This window comes from Capsella rubella, unplaced genomic scaffold (assembly GCF_000375325.1).
Source record: "Capsella rubella cultivar Monte Gargano unplaced genomic scaffold, Caprub1_0 scaffold_7, whole genome shotgun sequence".
In the NCBI taxonomy this organism is placed as follows: domain Eukaryota; kingdom Viridiplantae; phylum Streptophyta; class Magnoliopsida; order Brassicales; family Brassicaceae; genus Capsella; species Capsella rubella.
This window is the reverse complement of record NW_006238917.1, coordinates 15,017,326-15,039,252: the sequence shown is the minus strand read 5'-3', so window position 1 is coordinate 15,039,252 and position 21,927 is coordinate 15,017,326. Positions and strand designations below refer to the sequence as shown.

The following is a 21,927-nucleotide window of genomic DNA, read 5'->3' as shown; positions in this document are numbered from 1 at the left end:
AATATTGTTAGAAAGCTGAAAAAATGGTTTTTAGATATTATGAAGAAATTGGGAAAATCTCACAAAATCTGGTTTCCCTAAATTTAAAGAAATCTACTTTTAGTATAATCATTTTTTTTTGGTTTTTTAGAATCAAAAGCCAAAAACTAATTTAGGGGTAATTGTTGGTTTATTGATTTGTAAATCTACATAGAATTTGTGAATCCTTATTATTTGTCAAATCAAAATACATGGATTTTGAAATAACACTAGATTTTACCCCGTGGTACACCACGGGTCCATCATTTAACGTGTCTTTCTTATATAGAATTCTAATCGGTTATAGTTTAATCTGTTCTAATTAGAGTTGGTTTAGCATATTATTCGAAGTCCAGCGGGAATAATGTATCAATTGCAGTATTTATATTTCAGGTTTTGTACATATATATGAGAATTTACCCCGTGGTACATGACCATGAGAAAATTTATTATTTTATGTTTTCATATTTTTTATGATTTTTATTATAAATTGATTGACTTTTTTTTAAACTCTTAATACAATTAAGGCAGTGTTATATATTTTTTTGTGTATTTGCTATAAAACTTATATTTTTATTGCATTTAATATTTGTTGGATTTGAAAAGGCCAGAGTTTTGTATGTGTAATACTATATTAATATAATGAAACTAAAATTAATACTCAACGTTATGTGATACATGACACGTGGAACGAAATGATACGTGAAAATTAATCTTATAAATATTTTATAACTAATTATATAAAAAATTTAAGTTATATTTGTTTGTTTGTTAGAAATGTTTCTTTTGTATAGTGTTTAAAATTTTATAATTTTGTTTGTAGAAAATCGTATGGCAAGATCACATGTTTTACATAACATTAATTTAATGAACTTAATTAGCTAAGTCTAATATTCTAATATTGATGGTGTTAGCAGAATAATAAATATTTAACCCGTATTCGTGGGAATAATGAGTAAATCATCATACCTTATATCATATTCTGTAATATATCCCCGTTTTATGATATTTCTAACCTTTATAATTTAAATATTCATTATATTTTAATAAATTTAATAATTATATTTTAACGGTGTTATATATATATGTTGTTTTTATTTACCAAATTTATACTATGGTGAATTTCTTGTTTTTAATATAGATGTTACAATAAAATTTGTCATCTTGTATGAAATTTGAATATTTTTTAATATATTGTCAAATAGGAAGTATGACTAATTTTAGATATAGAAGAGTAATGGGAATGAATCAAACTTTATACTAAAACGCAAAAGAGTGATTTACAAAATTATAGTAAATTTTCAATTTTAATGTTTGAAAAATAACTTAGTGAAAAATAAGAATACTTTAGTTATTCTTACTTTAAATATTGATCGTGTTAATAAAATAATAAAATGACTATTTATCAATATTTCTATGTTATTTTATATTTATTGTTATAACCCGTTAAGTGACCTCCAAAAAAAGTAATAACCCGTCCTACTATATAACCCCGTTATATGATAAGTTAAACTTTATATATGTTTAAATATTTATAATATCTGAAAATTTTAATTCAGTTTAAATTTATTAGTTAAAATATTATAGTTATAATAATTAAAAACATAAAATTTTATTAAATCATATGAACCTTTACATATACGTTAATATTTTAAATCATTTGGTAAACCACGGGTCCATTTTTTTAAATTAATCATTAAAATGAGTTAATTAGTTTACTAATATGATTTTTTAAGTTAATATAAATGTTAAGATGTTATATATATGTCGTTGTATTTACCAAATTTACCCTGTGGTAACTTTCTTGTTTTTAATATAGATGTTACTTTGTTATAGTATATATTTGGTGTAATTTTAATAACTAATAGTATTTGTTATTGAATATATGTCGTGGAGTTCGAAAAAACTATACGTATGCGTATTTTTTTTTTAAAATGCACTATAATTAAACTCATATTTGCTAAAAAAAATATATTATATTTTGATTCATCATTTATATTGCTTAATAAGAGTTGGTATTTATGCTTAAAATTATCATATCCATGATCACATTTACTATTGATATCTATATATATTTCTTGAGCTGAAAAATATGATCAGAAAGTGCATGCATGTGTGGGAGATAGACAATGTCTGTTAATGAGTCATACTCGTTCAAAAGCTGTAGCCTCTCAAGATCATGAGCTGCAGAAAGAAAAATAATATTGTAAGAATAGAAAATAACTTCAATTAATGGGAATCGTTGAGAAGAGGAGAGCAAGTGCAACATACCAGTGCTTCACAATCTTGTTCTTCTAGCCTTTTTACAAAGTTGTATCCACCACAAACACAGAAAAAAGAAAGTCATATATTTTCTTTAAACTCACTGAAAACTTAAAATTAGGTCAAAATAACAAAGCTATTAGAATCATGGTAAAAAAATAGAGCATTTTTTCAGATTAGAATCATAATCGGAAATAGAGCATATTACGACCTAGGATATATTTTAAAAGAACATTTGTCTGAGTGTCAAAGTGTTTAGGTCCCAACTATTTATAGGAGATTATTTACGCATAAGATTTATTGTTTTACAAACAAATTAGTGACTAATTATTCGCATAATTAAATTCTGATTTTTAAGAATATTCCAAGTCTATGTAATTTATTTGATTCATGACAATAAATCAGTTTACATTTTCGATTTTATGGTAGATATTTAGGGAAAAAAATTTAGGTACATTAATATGATTACTGTTTATATTTTAAGGGAACAATAATAATAATATGGAATTGATTGTGTTGATTACCAAAAACGGATTTATAGCTTGGAACCGATATAATTAGTTCCCTTATTTTTAGGATTTAAAATTTGATTAGTAGTTAATGTTGCTAGTTTTTTGAAACTTTGATATCATATTAATTCGTATTTATTATGTTTATTATACTAATTACAACTTCGATTTTTCTTAAATAAAAGACTAAATCCATCATTTGCAATCGGGTCAAAAATTAAAATGAAAAACCGACCCGATAATTAATATTACACAAGTAACCTTAATGAACTTTTTAAAAATGATTAGTAGTAAGGGTAATTAGTGGAAATCGATTTTTTAAAAGGGTGGTCAAAAAAGGGTTGCAAAAATAATAAGATAGATGTTTTATCCTTGGATTTGAATCCTTCTATTTTATACTATCAAATCCATTTAAAACATACTAAGGATTTTAAAATCAAAAAACAAATCACTAAACGAATAACATAGGATTCTAACTAGTATTTATAAATCATACAACCAATAACACAAGATTTTGATAGTTATTTTTAAAATCAATGATCGAATAACATAAGGTTTTTGTTTGGATTTTCAAATCCATCAAAATCAATGATCCAATAACCCCATAAAAATTGCTGTCATTCAAGGCCTTACTGTTCCGAATTTGAACCAATTATTTGGCGCAAAACGACGTAGTTTTGGTATCTCAGTGAAACGATGCGTTTTGTTATTTCAGTGCAACGATGTGTTTTTGTGTTATCTTCTCACTTCTTCTTCTTATTCACGAAAACAAAAACCCATCACAAAATCTCTCTGCTTCTTCGCGGCTCTTTCTCAAATCGTCTTCTTCATTTACGGCTTATTCTGGAGCAAACCCATTAATCGTTCGCTCAGTTCAAGTGAGATAACGTTGCTGATTTAGATCAAACTTTAGCATGGACTTTAGGGTTTTTCATGTTTGTTAGTTTCGTAACTCTTTGATAGTGTTACCCTCTTGATAGCTTATGGTTTGTGTTGTTCTTATCTGGGTATGATCAAGTTCGTAGCTTTTATCTCTTAACATCTCTATTTAGGTTTTATTTTTTCATATTCATGATTGTTCTGTCTTCTATGACTTAGTCTCGTTTTGTTTGTTTCACCTTTTCCTCGGATTTAAGATAGATTCTTTACAAGAGATTTGTTTGCGTCTTGATTAGCTTCATTTACGATAAGTACTTGGAAAAAAATTTAGTCTTGCTTTGTTTTTTTTTGTGTGTTTGCTCTTCTTCTTATGGAAATGGGATCACTTTGCCATAATTGCAGAATGGATTTGATGAACTCTGGAACTTGTAATGTTAAGACTGAGGAGGAGATGGTGAAAAACACGGTTTTTGATTCTAGTGATAGCGAAAAAACCGATGCTTGGAAAGAGTTTGTATCGGTAGGTCAAGGGGGAGATGGCAGAGGAAGGTGTCGTTGCATCCATTGTGGTAAGGTTTTGGTTAAACCTACTATGACATCAAATCTGTGGCGTCATTTGCGATGTTGTCGAATGAGGCCTAAAACTATAAGTGGTGGCAATGAGGAACAAGATAGACCCATTCATGATCAAAGATATAGTTCTATTGATGTGGTTGGAGGGTCAGTTTCTGAATCTAATGTGGTTGGAGGGTCAGTTTCTGAATCTAACAGCGAAAGAGAAGGAGTGCGTGAAAACACTCACTTGAAAAAGAGGCAACGAGATTCGACAGGCTCCGGGATGCTGCTTGGTCTGAATGTTCTCGACTGTCCCATTTGCTTTGAGACACTGACTATTCCTATCTTTCAGGTGTTTTCTTCTGTTCTGTTTCTCCCTGAATTGCAGTTTCTTCTTTAAATGTGTGCAGAACTAGGCAGCATTGAGTATATACGTCGTGAAATATTTGATACTATATGAGATGTTCTTAAGCTTTCATTTTGGTTTATATTGTTATAATGCTAGTTGTGTGTTTACAGTGTGATAATGGGCATTTGGCTTGCTCCTCTTGCTGTCCAAAACTGAGTAACAAGTGCCCTACATGTGCTTCGCCCGTTGGCCACAAACGCTGCACCGCAATGGAGAAAGTTATCGAATCAGTCCTTATCCCATGCCGAAACACCAAGTTTGGATGCACCAAGAAGGTATCTTATGGGAAAGAATCAGTTCACGAAAAGGAATGCACTTTTACTCAATGCTCGTGCCCTGCATTGGACTGCATTTACACAGGATCATACTATGACATCTACACTCACTTTGTTGATAACCACAGTCACGTATCCAAACCAATGTCATTTGTTTGCGGTGGTGTGGTTGATGTTCAGATGAACATAGCTAACGAGAAGATTTTAGTACTTTGGGAATCAAAGAAGAGACTTTTGTTTGCACTGCAATGTTTCACTGAGCCTGATACGATTCACCAAACGTATTATAGGAAGAAACCAGAGCCACGTCAGCTGAGTATTATTGAGAAGACTGATGACGTGGAAGTGGTGGAATCAATTAGAGTCTTCGCAAAGAAAGAAGGAAAGAAGAAAGTCTCTGATTGGGAAGGAGGGTTTGCAGTTACGGAAGAAGAAGGGAAGGAAGGGGCTTTAAAGAGCCGTTGAAGCTTTCTTCCCCATTCATGCTTATTCTGAATTGTGATTTCTCAGGTGATGTGCTTGAGGCTCTGGTGATGTGCTAGAGTTTGATCTATGTTGATCATTGTTTCCCTTTCAGATTAAGTTTCTCCTTTCTCAGATTTGCTAATTACAATCTCTGTAATTGCAGATCTCTTGGCTGATCATAAATCGGAGTGTGTGAGAGAGTTGGGTGATCGATACTCCTAACAGAGCCACAGGGTTTGTATGTGGCTGTTAGATGCATTGCACCATCTGCTCCGGAACTCGGTAAGCTTGCGTACTTTCTCTTCTACTCCATGGATGGACACTCTCTTACTTATAAGTCTCCAGACGTGAAGAGAGTTGTTGAACTGAGCTCTGAAACCCCTCAAGACAATTTCATGTTTGTCCCTCACTCTCTATTGCGTGGTGAATCGTTGGAGATGAAGATTGCCATTGGACTTAAGGTTTAATTCTGCTAGGTCATAAAGTGACTTGCGTTGAAATATTTATGTTTTGGCCTGATAAATCTACAGTATAAGACATTTATTATATATTGTTAATTATAATTAATATATGAATATATTAGGAGTAAAAAAAAATTATGGAAATTACTTGTAATCCTTATCAGATTTTTAAGAAAAATTGACTATTTAATTTGGAAATCTCTCTATATATATATAATATTTGTTTGCTGCTGGTGAGGTTAAAGGAGACTAAAAGAAACTGTCTTCATCAGAGAGGTAGAGAAACTAGAAGGTGTTCTTGTGGTGTATCTTCTTTCTCAAGAAACCTAAACCTAAAAAAAAAAAATCGATTCATTGAAGTAAACCGACCATCAAGGTATATTCAAAATCTTAGGGTTTTGAGTCAAGTGAATCTAATAACTAAATTATGAAATTAATCGTTAGGGAATCGTACGTTATAATTTGGTTCGAACTCAACCAAAACCTTTGTAGAGCGATGGAGTGTTCTTGAATCCGTCTCTGTCCGTATGTGGTGCAATGTTTTAGGGATCCGTATGGTGTGTGTGTTAGTGTGAGCTGCATTGCACCATATCTACTCGAGAAGTAGGAGAGTTCAAGTATCATCTAACGTACACTGTGGATGGGTGCACTATGAGTTACGAATCATTAGTGGTGAAGAGAATTCTTAAATTGAGCTACCAAAGACCTAAAGAGAGCTTCATGTTGATTCCTTAACGGTTTATTACGTGGTAACTTATTGAAGATGAAGCTTTGCATCAAGAAGTTGAAGCAATAGCAAGAAAAAGGCTCTTATTTATTCGTATGTCTTTATACTTTCATTTGATGAAGAACATTTTCATGATCATTGGTGATTCATAATCTCATTAATTAGTATATTACAAAACTAAGATTTCGGAGTTTTAACATATAATTATTATTATAATTAATATTAATTTGCAATGGAGAATGTTCTTGAATTGATCTTGGTCACATGCTTAAACGCCAGATTAGGTTGCACCAAGAATGTCTCTTAGCTTATGTACCTTTCTCTCTTTTTCATGGAACAAAAATCACTTTTTCTCAAATGTAAAAAATAAACAGAACTGGCTGAGTTGGTTTAAATTTGTTTTTAATAACATGGAATTTTTTAAGTAACTATTAAAATCACAACTTTAATTTGGTTTTATGAGATTTTCAAAATCCAGAATTAAATAACTTAAGATTTGTTATCTTTTTTTTTTTTAACAGCAAGATTTGTTATCTTTTTCTTTTTTTTTTGGTTGAAAAGATTTGTTATCTTTTGTTTGTTCTTTTAGTTAGAATTTAGAAACGTATATAAGGAAATCATGAGAAATTTATGTTCTTTTTCAACTTTGACCAAAAAAGAAATACAATTTACATTTCTTTGTTTGAAGTCTATATATACTAAGCAAATATGTTCATCAAGAGGGTTAAGAGAAAAAAAAAACATAAAATGACTATCACCAAAAACAATTTAGTCGCATTTGTTTTCACCATCCTGCTTGTTATATCTTCTGTTCATTGCGGTGCAACAACATCTAATAATGTTTTTGGTACTGGTCGATTATTATATTATGCTCTTTTTACTATGGAGATGTATAATTTTGTGATTTTATCAATTTTTGTGAATGTACATTGACTCAATATTATTATTATTTTTTTTTTTGTATATATAGGTTTTGGAATAAAAGAGGATGATCATGTATGCTTCGACGTAAGTCCATGTTTGCCTGTAAGCGGAGGAGAAAAAGGCTGCAATGCGTTTTGCACGAGGATGAACTTTAAATCAGGCCATTGTTATCATTCAGAACTATGTTGTTGTTACAGTAAATAAACAAATATGCCTTCTTGGCTGAAATAGTTTATTACATATTGCTAATGTTAATATTATGTTTTATCGACGTCGTTTCTAATACCCCCTCCGTTTCAATTTTGAGTGATGTTTTAGAGAGAAAAAAACATGTTTCAAATAAAGTGATATTTTTAACTTCGATAAAAAGAAAATATCTTAATTAATTTTACATCGTATTTTCTTATTGATTAATCTCTTTATTTGGGTCAATCTAGTTTTTTTTCACTTTTTTTTTTCTCTAAAATATTGACTTCAAATTGAAATGATTCCTTTACACACATTAGTGTTCTATATTTTCTCTATCACACTAGATTTAAGGCTTTACATGTTTAGTCGTTTTTAGATAATTTTTGGATTTTGTTTCTTTGATTTTTTCTTTCTTTTTTTCAAGATTTCTTAAAAAATGGATTCCCTAAATTTTAGAGAAACTAGTTGTTGAGTGGTTTTCGTGGAAAGCTTATTTTTTTCAACGCAAAAATATTTCATTTTTGAGTTTTTAAGATTATTCTCTATCAATTTTAAATTAAAATCTACAGCAAAAACTAAAAGACAAAATAAAATCATAACCAGAATCCAAAAACTAAAAATTTTAAAACCAAAAACATTCATCACTACTCTTTCATATTTTTTAGTCGGCGATCTTTTGAAAGAACTAGTAATCATCTTTTGTGAAATTTACGTTTGGATTCCATGTATCATGTTTTGATGCGTGATTAAAATCTTGTATGTTCTTAAAGATTACGTTGACTTTGTGCTTAAAGATTACGTTGACTTTGTTTATAGCTTCTGGGATCGTTGGAACCTGAAACGCTAATCAAAATGGTTAGTGTTAACCTATTGTTTAATGGTTTTGCTAAAGTTATAATAGTAACCTTTGGTTTATATATATATAGGTCGTGCTTGCTGCTTCTATTGTAAGCAAGTCTGGAACAGGTTATAATGCTAGCTTCGTCCACATTTTCATATATTTTTGTTTGGCATTTAACCTAACCTTGTTCTTTGATATATATATATATATATACTAGTGCTTGTTTCTAGACAATATATGGATATGTCTCGTATCAGAATCGAAGGTCTACTTGCATCTTTCTTTTGTTAACCTGGTTGGAATGAGAAAGCAGCAGCAACATACCTATATTGAGACAGAGGATGTGCGATATGTATACCAGCCTATTGAATCTCACTTCTTGCTTCTTGTTACATCTAAGCAAAGTAACATTCTTGAAGATCTTGGCACCCTCAAGACCCTGTCCGAACTTGTATGCTTCTTTAAACTCTTTTACATGTGTAGTAGTGGTTTATAAAACGAGTGTTGTTAGCAGTACTTTATCTTCATGTTTCTTGTCTTTAGATGAAAAAGGGATTTGCAAGGCAGCTTTTGAGGTGGTAAATGCGTTTGATGAAGTCATATCTCTTGGGTACAAGGAAGATGTGACTGTTGCACAGGTGAAGGAGTATTTTGAAATGGATAGTAATGAGGAGAAGTTGCATCAACTAGTAATGCAGAGGAAGATCGATGACACTAAAGAAATGATGAAGCGTAAGGCTAATGAGATTGACAAAAGCAAGGTACTCTGTTCATGACACCTTGCTTTTGTGTGCTATTTTTTTATGTAACTGTGTACTATTAACTGAATATTTATTTATGTAATTCATAGGTTGAAATGAATAAGCCAGTTTATTCGTCCATGAGTTCAATAGGATCTGGAAGACTTGAAAGTAGTGGCAATGCCTCGAGCAGACCAAGTGGCGGTGGAGGTAGTGTTTTTGGAAACCATTGTTTTGGAAATGCTTCTGAGTTTGGCAGTGGTTTTGGAAGTGATCCTCAGTTTGGTCTGAGTATAGATTTTGGACGACTTCAAAGTAGTTTCAATGACTCGAGTAGACCCAGTGGTGGTGGCAGTGTCTTTGCAAATTGTTCTGGGTTTGACCGTAGTTTTGGTCCGAGTTCAATGGGATCTGGACGACTTCAAAGTAGTTTCAATGACTCGAGTAGACCTAATGGTCGTGGCACTGTCTTTGGAAATGGTTCTGGGTTTGACCGTGCTTTTGGTCCGAGTTCAATGGGATCTGGACGACTTCAAAGTAGTTTCAATGACTCGAGTAGACCCAGTGGTAGTGTTAGTGGTTTAGGAAATGGTTCTCCGTTTGGTATGTGTTCAATGGGATCTTTACTTGATAGTAACTTTAGTGAATTGAGAAGATCAAGTGGTTTTGAAAGTGGCTTTGGAAATGGAAGTGGTTCTGTGTTTGGCATGATTTCAGACGTTGATCCTATAAACACCAAACCCAAAGGTTAGTGTACTTCAAACTAGTACATCTTTCACAGCTGAACCTTGAATCCCAAGTAATTTTATATCAAAATTGAGCATTTCCATCTATGGTTTGCTAAGTGCCTATGATGACAAAACCATCAAAACATCTTTTGCTTTTGTAATTCTTAATTTCACAGACAAATCACCGTTGGAAAAAAACCAGTTAATGGAGTTCTTTAAAGCAGAAGGTGAAGACATTATTGAAAATGTTAAGCCTACTGCTCCAACTGATCATTACACATTTACGGTCGTAGAGGAGCTCAATGTCAAATTGGGACGAGATGGCGAACTCAATAGCTTTAACATGCAAGGAACCCTGTCACTTCAAATTCTTAACCAAGAAGATGGATTTGTCCAAGTCCGGGTACTTCAAAGAGTATATAACAACTTTCTTGAATACTTCACTTTACTTTATCTTATCTTCTAATCAATTTGTATATGTCTTTAGGTTAAAACAAGTCGAAACCCTAAAATTCATTTCGACACCTATCCCATACTGGTCTTCTGAGATGGAGAACGCAAATCACAGAAAAGTCAATGGTGCCTCTAAAATGTAATGTTCTGAAGACAAGTTTACATATTATAGAATTTGTCCACTCATGCAAATCTGTTTGTCTGGTGCAGTCTTCTGTTTTCCTAGAGACACGGGACACGAGACAATTGTGAGCATATCGTATGAAGCCTCACCCATGTTTGATCTGACTAATGTCATTATCTCTATACTACTTCCATCTCTGAGAGATCCACCGAGGGTTAGCTATTGCGTCGGGGAATGGAAGTTTGAATAATTAAAACTTCATTGACATTGTTTTATGAGTTATGAGATGAACCAAACCATATATACATTTTGTGAATCATATCAGGTACGACCCAATAGTTCATGTCTTGAAATGGTCTATACGTTATATATATCAACAAAACTAACAACAGGTAAACAAATATAATGATGAGACTTCATAAGTTTAAAACAACTTTAGAGTGTTTTGTTTGTCATTTGTATATATGGACACTTTTTGCAGTGTGAGAATTTATATTGAGGTGCCACGAATTGATCTGTCGGTGTTATTCCCTATCTCAGTTCAGTTTGCAGCCACCAATACCTATGGTGGCTTGGAGGTAATACATATTTGTAGTTTATATATATAAGAGTTACAGTGGCTTTGTTTAATGTTCGATTACTAATGCTAAGCTGGTGGTGAAGGTGATTGAAATGATTCCTCTCAATGGCAGACTCTGCTGTGCTGGTGAAACTCCAAAGTTTATTCAGAGGACGCAGCTGATTGCAGTGAATTACCAAGTTGTATGAGAAGCTCTTTTGAGTTTTTCTCCTTTTTGAGCCTCTATTATTTTTTAATTTCTATCTGGTTTTGGGTTTTTCATAATTGCATCCCAAAGTTTTAAGGGAGGTGTATTCAAAGTAGCATTATAAGATATTTGAGTTTTATAGAGTTTTTATATAACTAGGTTGTGAACCCACGTTACCCGTGGGTTTATTTGATATATTTTGGTAAAATTATATTTGATTGATGATAGTTATAAAATTTTTATATAGATAGTTAGATTACTATTAAGGCATAAAAATTCATTTCAAATACAACACTTTCAAAAATTATAAATCAATTTTGTTAAAGAATCAAATAAGATCAAAAGAATCATGAATCAATCTTGTTTTTTTCATATTTAATTGGGCACAAACACCTAAGTCTTCTTATTTTTTCTCACATTCATTGTTTTCAGATTTTTCATATATATAAGGACGAAAATAGTTCATGTCCACACAAATCACTTAGACAATGTATCTATCAAGTCATTGGTGAGCAAGAGAGGATGTTGGGGTGGGAACACTACAGTTGATCACCAATATTGAGGGTTTAGTGCATTTCCTTGTACTTTTAGGTTTTCTTTCTTAGGCGTTTTTCGGGCTACTAATGGTTTACTTAAACAGAAGTAAATCATGTTGTTGCCTTTTAGCTTCATAACTTTATCTAACAGTTTCGCAGCACATATTTCTTCATAGTAATACTTAATAAGTTGATATAGGTCAACATAGACTTATATATGAACTCTACATCTAGGGTGGAAGAGGGCCTACTTTCAACATCAATGGCACGAAGCATGTCTTCTTTATGCTTTCTTTCATTGATATCTTTATTTTCTGCAACTAAACTTGTATTTGGGCCATAACAACCATTTATACTTGATGCAATTTTGCACTTAAATGATACACGACATTTTCTTCGTTTCATCATTTTTTCTATAAACAATCACGACGCCTTTTTATTACACATGTTCCATATAGAGAAACAAATATTAAAATAGCTGGAATTATCTTCAAGTGCAACCAAACAAATAAATGGTGTTTAACATATACTCCAGCTAATACTTTCCTGGAGCGACACCTAGCCAATTTTTCTTGTTTTTGCTTTCATTGATAATTTTTCTTCATATCCAATACTTCTACATTAGTAATAAACTCTAATTGTGGCTGACGACTCTGAATTTACAACTTAAAAAATATGATCAGATGTGATGCCTCTTCTTATTATTTATACTAAAATGATGTAGGGTTAATCGAATATGTATTTGTGATAATATTCTTTTTCTAGTTAAAAAATAAGGATTAAGAAAATAAGGATTAAAAATGTAAGTTTTATATATTTCATCTATTGTTTTTCAAAAGTTTACAATTCTCTTTTTTCTTTATATTTCTTTTTCCTTTTTATTATTATTTTTTATAAAAAAGAAATAGAAGTTAAAAATGTTAATTAATAAGATGGAAAAATATTAACTAATTAGATGTCTAATCCCGATTGGTTGTTTAAAATACAACGTGGACGCTCTCAAAAGCTTATAGCCTCGACTTTTATAGTATAGATTTAAAATCTTTAATATTATGAGATTTTTCTGAATATTTTATATTTTAAATCCATCGGGAAAGATTAATTTATTATTATTGCAATTTGAGATTTATAAATTTGAATCTGTTCCCGCGTGTGTTCAAACTATTTTCATTGAGATGCTAGTGGGTCTACAAGACCACGAAATGTGGGATTGTAATTTTCTTTTCATTCATGAATAAATAACAGGAGATTTTCTCCCGGTCCTTTACCAAACAAATTAAAAAGATTAATTTATTATTTACAGTATATAGGTTTAAAATTTCTGATTTAAAAAAAATAATTTTATATACTAAGTAACGTATGTTATAAATAATGGGAGTTCTCTTAAATATCACTAAATTGATTATCTTCCCAAAAATATCATTATGAAGTTTATTTCCCAAAAATACCACTAACATACATTTTTTCAAAAATACTACAAAATTAATTTTTTTTTAACATTCAAAACTAATTTCTAAATCCTAAATGTAAATTGTCAACCCAAACATGAAAAAACCACATTTTCAAAATTACATTTTTATGTTTATGGTATTTTTGGAGAAATAAAATTTTTGTGGTATTTTTGGTACAAAAAAAATAAATTGTGGTATCTAAGGGTATTTATCTATAAAAAACATTCTTTAATTTTTGTATGTTTCACTAAAATTGTTTTCTTTTAATTTTATAATGTTATATGATTATTTATCGCATAAGATTTATTCTGTGTTGTGTTTTTGTCATATTTTTAGTATGTAATATTTTAATCTTTGAATATTTAATTTGTTTTGTAATATGTTATTCCAGTTATATTATATTCGAATGTGTGCATATTCAATTTATTATACATATATATATATATATATATATATAACCATGTATTGAAAATAATTTAGTTAACTTATTCTACCTTTAATAAACAAAAAATCGTCTTTTAATTTGATTTTACTATATAGTACTTTTTAATTATTAATAACTCATTTTATACTAACATGGTTGATTTATGTATCAAAATTCAAAAACAAAATTGATTACATACATCAAATTCAAATTTCACCAACTCACTGATCTTTATGATCCAGTGCAATTTTGTTAACATTTTTCTAAAGTGCTTATTTATCATATTTAACTCATTTTTTGGGACATTTTCAAAAGTAACTTTCTTTGAGTACCCTCTCATAAAAAATAACCTTTCTTGTTGTCCATTTTTAATAATACCCTTTTTATATAAAAAATGTCTAACCCCAAAAAGTTAAATACAAAACTTCACTTCCTCAAAACTATACCCTAAATGTAAAATAGAGAAGCCAAACCTAAAAAATATTAAGAAATTAATTTTACATATTGTAATTATGTAAAAGAGGGTAAAAATGAAAAAATGATAAAAAGGGTATTTTTCGCAAAGATATCAACAACAGTTATATCACGTTTTATTTTGACTATGCAGTATTGACTTGCATTTTCTGAATTTATAAGGTTAAATTGCAAAAAACGGTGATATAGTGATATAAACACCACTAATTTTTCATTTAAACTTTCATTATTATATTTTTATCATAACTAGAGGAGGAAATTTCTGAAATGTAAACTTTACAAATAACCCGAATAAGCGAATAAAATAGTGAGTTGTATGCATGTCATATTGAGAAACATCATGAGTTAAAAAAAAAAAACATCATTAGGAAAGAAAAAATGACATATGAAAAAGAAAAACAACATAAACAGCATACTTGAGAGTATTTTGCAAATCCAAATCACACATAGACCATAATCATCTAAAATTTTTTTTTTTTTAAACTAAACTTACAATAAGGGATGTATTGTATTAATTAATCATAAAAAAAACTATATATAGAAGATGAAAAAACCACATGAAACTTAGTAACAAGTATTTTATTTCTTACCAAATATTTGTTTTTATAACTTTTTTAGTAAATTAAAAAACTAATGACATGAAAATATAAAGAGTAATGTTATACCACTAAACATACACATTAAAAAAAATCTTATATGTTGCTTATATGTCACATACTTTTTGCTCATTTTTTCCATTTAAGTTTCTATATTAAAAAAAAAAAAAGATGTTAAATAAACACAAATTTATCTTGTCGAAAGTGATTATAACTTTTGAACCATATGTAACATTCTTCTTAATCTAATGATTTTTCAATTAAAATTTTAACTGATTTTACATATGCAACTATAAACTGGACATATGCAAAAACAATTGCTCTCTAATAATGATATGTCTATCAAGGAGAGTTTTTTTTTTTTTTTTTTTTTTTTTTTTTTTTTTTTTTTTGTAACAGAATCAAGGAGAGTTTCAATCATCTTTCATATATGATTTATATTTATCGTTTTATCTCAGTTATAGTTTATAGGAATGGTCCCTTGAATTTTTCAACCTTAACTTTTAACATCAAGAAAACATAGATTAAATTATTTATACTGCAAAAAAATGTTTATGTTAGTTTGGGATTAGTTATGAAAAATATATATATGTATTTTCCGTATAAGATGATGATTTATGATTTTTATTAAACAGTTGTATATAGCACTCTTGATTCGTAGGGAACTCCAATGGTGTTAAGCACTCGTGGTTATATATATTAGCACTTATACAGAGAGCCACAACCTGCCCTTCTTCTGCCTAGCCGTATATATTCTTGATGCACTTTTCTTTTATAATATCCAGTCTACCATTACTATAACTAGATTGCGTTGGGCGGGATTTCGATTTAAAACTTCTTCTATCAATATTAATCTTTGAACATAATTATAATCATTCAAAATTTAAAAGATAAAAATTATATAATTAAACACTAAACTAAAATTTTTAAGCGATATACAACATATATATTGTTGGCGATAGTGTTTTCTTGACAAATAAATGATTTAAAATTATTACATAGTAACAAATATTACTTGAAAAGATTTGCTAGAAGATTAAATGGCATCAACGACCAGCTCATAGTCCTAATTATAGATATCATTTATGATTAGATGTTGATACAAATATAACACTGTTCTATATATAACACGAATTTACCGAGCCTCATATATATCATTAAGTGTAAAAATACATATATAATATCATGTCGCTAAAGTAGGTTTAACGAACTTGCTTTATCCATCAGAAAAAGTGCAATGTGGTAAAAGAGAACTCTCGACCAAGTCATGAATGTGTCTCTTATCTCATTTCTATAGCTAACGGTTAAGCCCGACTCTGAATCTAGTACTATGACTTGAGTTTTAGAAAAACTTACTTCATTTCACAGAATAAATGAGATCTCAAATATTTCAAAATTTAGTCATATACATTATCTTTTTAAGTTATAGTCATTTATATTCAATCGCTTTTAACTACTAATTCTCTTTTGATCTTCTACGATGCACTCGTTACCTCTCGACATCTAGTTTATTTCCACCTTCTATTAACTCTCATATAATACATATTAAAGTGTGAGTTGATTTTTAAGACATCATAATAATTTCTTCCTTAATAATGGTCCATTTTGGGTTAAAAGCATTTGATTCAAATGATGGGATATCAAACTTGTTTTTCCTTTTGATTATGTTAGAAAGTTATAGTTCTACTTGAGAATAAATAAACTTTCTTTTTGAGATATGCTACACACATTACATATCACTTTCTATATATTTTATTGTAAAACTAATGAATAATGTGATAATTAATTATTTATTATTTTAGAATATGGATAATAATGTTTTTAATAATTTTTATGCTAAACCTTTTTGGACTGAACTGTAAAGCTTATATTATCAAAATAAATGTAAAATCACCGAAACTTAGTTGAGGATAAGAAGCAATGAAATAGAGTTTAGAATTTGTTATTATATGTTAGAATTAACTTACGCATTTAAGTACCTTAGGCTTGGAGATTTGAAAAGCAAGAATCTCATGAGCGGTTATTAAATCAGAATGGGATTGAGTTTGTGAATTCTGATAAGCTGAAGTGAAAACGATAGAAATCCGTAGAAGAAAGAACGTAACTGAGAGACAGCTTAAACCTATTAACTTATTTGGGCTTATATTATATTGGGCTAAACAATGTGTTCCTTTTAATATCATAGAAAATAAATCCAATTTAGATATAAAAGTGTTGGGGCTTAAATTACAAACTAACAGGCCAAAAGACAATAAAATGATGAACAAAATATATAGGTTTAGATTATTTGTTGGGCTTGACACAAAAATTAGAAAAATGCTGACGTGGACAGCTTTAGAGGGAGATATAACTCTCTCATTATATAGATAGATTATTGAGCATTTGTGAGAAATACCTCTTTTGGTGTGTTACTTTTTAAAAATATCCTCTTTATCTATCCATTTTCAAAAATACCCATGTTTAAATATTAAAAATTATAAAGTTTTTTATAGTTTATAAGACACTTCTATATAATAACTACTACTGAAAGATTCGATACAAATATTTTAAAATGTTTTAAATGGTTTTAAATCGTTTTATAAGTTTTATAAGGTTTTTAAAAGGGATTATAAGGTTTTTAAAAGATTTTTATAAGTTATTTTTACGTTATTTATGAAAGATATATAAAATCTTATACACATACAAAGGTAATTTGTGTATATATTTATAAGGTTACTATATATTTGGATAAATTTCAACATTTTTAATAGTTTTTTTTTATAAAGTTTGAAAATGGAATATTTTTTAAAAAAGGTATATGAAAAAGGGTAATTTTGAAATTCCCGCTTAATTATTTAACACTTAAAAACGTAAATCTAAAGCTAAGTAAACGTGATTTTAGCATATGATTATAACCACTTTGATGATTTTTAGGTCAAATAATATTTAAATTTTTGATTATACAAAAATTTGATTGTAAAAATTTAAATATATAGAATATTTGGAGAAATTATAAATAATATTATTTGTTCATAATTCCGGGTTTAGTTTTTGATAAAAAAAAATTATAAAGGTATTTAAAAAAATATTTTACGTAAATAGAGTGTTTTTTAAAAATAAAATATACCATGACAATTAGAGCGAATTATTCTACTTATTTTTTGATAATATCACAAATTATCATTTTTGAACCTAGATTTTATTGAGAATTGAGAAATCAACACAAATGAGTAGTACTAGTAATCCACTTGTTTCTTTCCTATTATTCTTTTTAAATTTATTGAATTTCGTTATCTTTTCTCATGACTACATGAGATTAAGTATTAACTATTAACACATATAATCATTGATACGTGAGTACGTGGCAAATCAGTGTAAAAACGTGGCAAATCAGTGTAACTAATCTGTAGAACAATTGTTACGTAAGTGAACACTTGGCAAATCACTGTAAGAACCTAAAACGGTAAACGTCATTTACGTGTGGTTAGTGGTAACCTTGCTTCGTCCCATCAAGCTTTTTTACTTCTAAGTCTTCGAAGAAGTTATTTTATAGAAAGTAAATATATATTAAAAAAAAGAGACTTATTCTCCTATTTATATGTTTATGTAGACGTAAGACTTAAAAGTGTTTCAATTCCATTTTCATCTTAAGGTTAAGCTTATCGATATGGAGGGTTCCTCAAGCAGTGTTAATGGTCCGAGCAACACTCACTTGCATAAGAAGCAACGAACAGAGGATAAAACACGTCAGGCCATGTTGGATTTTGATGTTCTTGATTGTCCTGTTTGCTGCGAGCCACTCACTATTCCTATCTTCCAGGTTACGTTACTCACTCAATACGTTTCGACCACTTTGTTTTGTATCTAATAACATATTGTTTGTTCTTTTGCTGGTTAGTCAATGTTTTTTTGACTTTTTTATATCATTGGTTATTGCATTTCAGTGTGACAATGGTCATTTGGCTTGCTCTTCTTGCTGTCCTAAACTGAGTAACAAATGTCCTGCATGTGCTTTGCCTATTGGCCGCATACGTTGTAGAGCAATGGAGAGAGTTCTTGAATCGATCTTGATCCCATGCCCAAACGCCACGTTCGGTTGCACCAAGAATGTCTCTTATGGGAAAGAATCAACTCATGAGAAAGAATGCATCTTCTCACCTTGCTCATGCCCTGTCCAAGAATGCAATTACAATGGCATATACAAGGATCTCTATGCTCACTATAATTCAGCTTCCCACCCGATTGGATACATCTTTCATATCATCAAACCTGACTTTTGTTATAGTGTCCGGATGAAAATCAGTAATAAGATATTAATTTTGATGGAATCCATGAAGAGACTATTGTTTGCAGTGCAGTGTCTTAGGGAACCATACGGTGTGTATGTAACTCTAAGCTGCATTGCACCAACTGCTCCAGAAGTAGCAAAGTTCTCATATCGTATCTATTATACTGTGGATGAACACACCTTGATTTACAGATCACCTGAAGTGAAGAGGATTCTTGAAGTGAGTTTTCAAACCCCTCAAGAGAATTTCATGTTGATCCCTAACAGTTTATTGCGTGGTGAATTTTTGGAGATGAAGCTTTTTATCAAGGAGTTGAAGCTAGAGTAAGAAGGTTAATTAATTAGGGTAATATGGAAGGAGGCTTTTTGTATTATTTTTTTGGGAAACTTCATCTATATGTATCATTTTTTTTTGTTTAGACTGTGATATTTTGTATTTTGACTTCGTCTTCTCTAATTTTGTTATCCTTATCTACTGAAGGATCTATATATGCCACTTATTTAAGTTATTACAGTTTCATTGTATGATCGATCAAGCTGTTCAACTGTTATGAATGATCATTGTAAACGTATAGAAACTAAAAGAGAAGATATAAATGGAAATAACATTTTAAACGTATACTTGGTAAACAACAGTTTTTATATAAATAATTCATCAAAATATATATATTTGGTAATTTTCTTCAAAATTAGAAGAATACAAATGTAAAAGCAAACTAGCTCCCAAAATTTCAACCAGCAAAATTCTATCAAATTTTTCTTATTAAGGTTCTTACTATGTTTTTCTTTTGAGTGTGTGGAGTGTTTTATTATATGAAATATTTTATGATAATATATTATATATAACGTATATGCAAATGAAAAACTATACGAAATAAGATAAAAATATATGTGAAAATTTACAACATACATTATAATTTTAAAAATGTTAGTATTTAACTTAACCTAAAAGCCAATTACGTGAGTGACCACGTTAGTGTTAAGCTTGTTTCGTCCCATCAAACTTGTATGCAGCTTTTACATCCAAGTCTTCTCGGAGCCTGAGTAGACAAAAGTCAAAAGTGGTTTTACAAAAGTTAAACCCTTATTTTGTTTTTGCTTTTTCAATATTTCCTATTTATATGTGTATGTAGGCACGTAGACTTAAAGCTAAAACTGTTTCATTTCCATTTTCATCTTGAGTTAAGCTTATGATCGACGACATGGAGAGTGCTCCAAGCAGTGTTAATGGTCCGAGCAACACTCACTTGCAAAAGAAACAACGAACAAGGATAAAACACGTCCAGCCATGTTAAATTTTGATGTTCTCGATTGTCCTATTTGCTGCGAGCCGCTCACTATTCCTATCTTCCAGGTTACGTTTCTACTTTCGAATAAGTACTTCAAGCCGATACATCATTTAACTTAGTTGATGTAAAGTTAAGTTAAGTCCATAATTAGCTAGGTTTTCCAATTATGTAGCTAGGTTTTCTAGAATGTTGATTTGACTGTTATTTCATTGGTTATTGCATTTCAGTGTGATAATGGGCATTTGGCTTGCTCTTCTTGCTTTCCTAAACTGAGTAATAAGTGTCCTTCATGTCATTTGCTTGTTGGCCACAAACGTTGCATCGCAATGGAGAGTGTTCTCGAATCAGTCTATGTCCCATGCCCAAACGCCAAGTTTGGATGCAACCTTAAAATACCTTATGGGAAAGAACCAACTCATGAAAGGGAATGCACTTTCTCTCAATGCTTATGCCCTGTAGAGTACTGCAACTACACTTGCTCATACAGAAACCTCTACGCTCACCATTGTTTTTATACTCACCATGGCTCATACTCGTCAAATGGTTTCACTTGTGGTAACTTCGTAAGTGTTCAGATGAACATCAGTGAGAAGATATTATTCGAAAAAGAGCGCAGGTTAAAAACTCTTGTTTGTAGTGCAATGCTTCAAGGAGCCGTGTGGTGTGTATGTAACTGTAAGCTGCATTGCACCACCAAATCCAGAAGTAGGACGGTTCTCATATCATCTTTCTTACACTGTGGATGGACAGACTATGACTTAAGAATCACCGGAGGTGAAGAGAATACTTAAAGTGAGCTCCCAAAGACCTGAAGAGAGTTTCATGTTGATCCCTAACAGTTTACTACGTGGTGATACGTTGGATATGAAACTTTGCATCAAGAAGTTGAAGCAAAGTGTTGTATAATGTGGTTTGGTTTGAGATTAAAAGACGTACGCAATGTGTTTGTTCTGGTCATTATTATTTATTTTTTGTTATCATATATGAAGCCCCCTCCAATGTAAAAATTGTATGTTTTGATTAGAAGCTGAATTTACAACTATTTATTAGGTGGAGAACAGAGAGTTCACAGAGCTTAGTGTAGATACTATTTCTACGCTTAGACAATGTGACCAATCTGTACTTGCTTCTTTCTATTTTCTTTATATTAATCTTTTGCTTTCCTTTTGATTTCTTGGTGTTCATTTTTTTGGAAAACAAATTATGAGTTTTTGACTCAAAAAAAAAAAGTGAAGAGAAATTTTGGAATAGTACTAATATATGTTTTTTCTTTTTCTTTTAACTTAAGAATATGTTTTTGTGAGTGAAAGATTTGTTTATTTATATACACAAAATAAGGGTGGTGCTAATTAGATCGCATTAAAATAGTCAATTCTTAGATTTTTGGTATTCATTAATTCTTCTATTAATTTTTTGCAATTTTGAACTTTTGGTGGTCAAGATTTAACACAAGATATAAAAAACATAACACTCGTACCAAAAAAAAGAAAAAGAAATTGTTTGAACGTTGAACAATATAGGATAAACGTTGGAGTAATGTAACATAACTTTTTCTTTTAACATA

General features: G+C 30.1%; 3 protein-coding genes and 2 pseudogenes across 3 annotated transcripts; all 5 read left to right on the top strand.

The window, feature by feature from the left end:
• The first annotated feature begins 3,579 nt into the window (after positions 1–3,579).
• LOC17880470 (E3 ubiquitin-protein ligase SINA-like 7) lies at positions 3,580–5,839 on the top strand. The gene is made up of 4 exons (XM_006285453.2): positions 3,580–3,667; positions 4,071–4,575; positions 4,743–5,367; positions 5,598–5,839. Exons 2-4 carry the CDS (start codon positions 4,072–4,074, stop codon positions 5,837–5,839), a joined length of 1,371 nt encoding a protein of 456 aa, XP_006285515.2. The 5' UTR covers positions 3,580–3,667; position 4,071.
• Positions 5,840–7,282: 1,443 nt separating this feature from the next.
• On the top strand, positions 7,283–7,769 carry LOC17879996 (putative defensin-like protein 110). Its single transcript, XM_006285307.2, has 2 exons — positions 7,283–7,407; positions 7,531–7,769. The coding sequence occupies exons 1-2, from the start codon at positions 7,308–7,310 to the stop codon at positions 7,686–7,688; spliced, it is 258 nt and encodes an 85-aa protein (XP_006285369.1). The 5' UTR covers positions 7,283–7,307; the 3' UTR covers positions 7,689–7,769.
• A 550-nt stretch (positions 7,770–8,319) lies between these two features.
• Positions 8,320–11,031, top strand: LOC111829749 (annotated as a pseudogene).
• A 7,422-nt stretch (positions 11,032–18,453) lies between these two features.
• On the top strand, positions 18,454–19,402 carry LOC17880966 (E3 ubiquitin-protein ligase SINA-like 7). The gene is made up of 2 exons (XM_006285256.2): positions 18,454–18,606; positions 18,731–19,402. Exons 1-2 carry the CDS (start codon positions 18,454–18,456, stop codon positions 19,400–19,402), a joined length of 825 nt encoding a protein of 274 aa, XP_006285318.2.
• Positions 19,403–20,362: 960 nt separating this feature from the next.
• On the top strand, positions 20,363–21,269 carry LOC17877480 (annotated as a pseudogene).
• Positions 21,270–21,927: the final 658 nt, after the last annotated feature.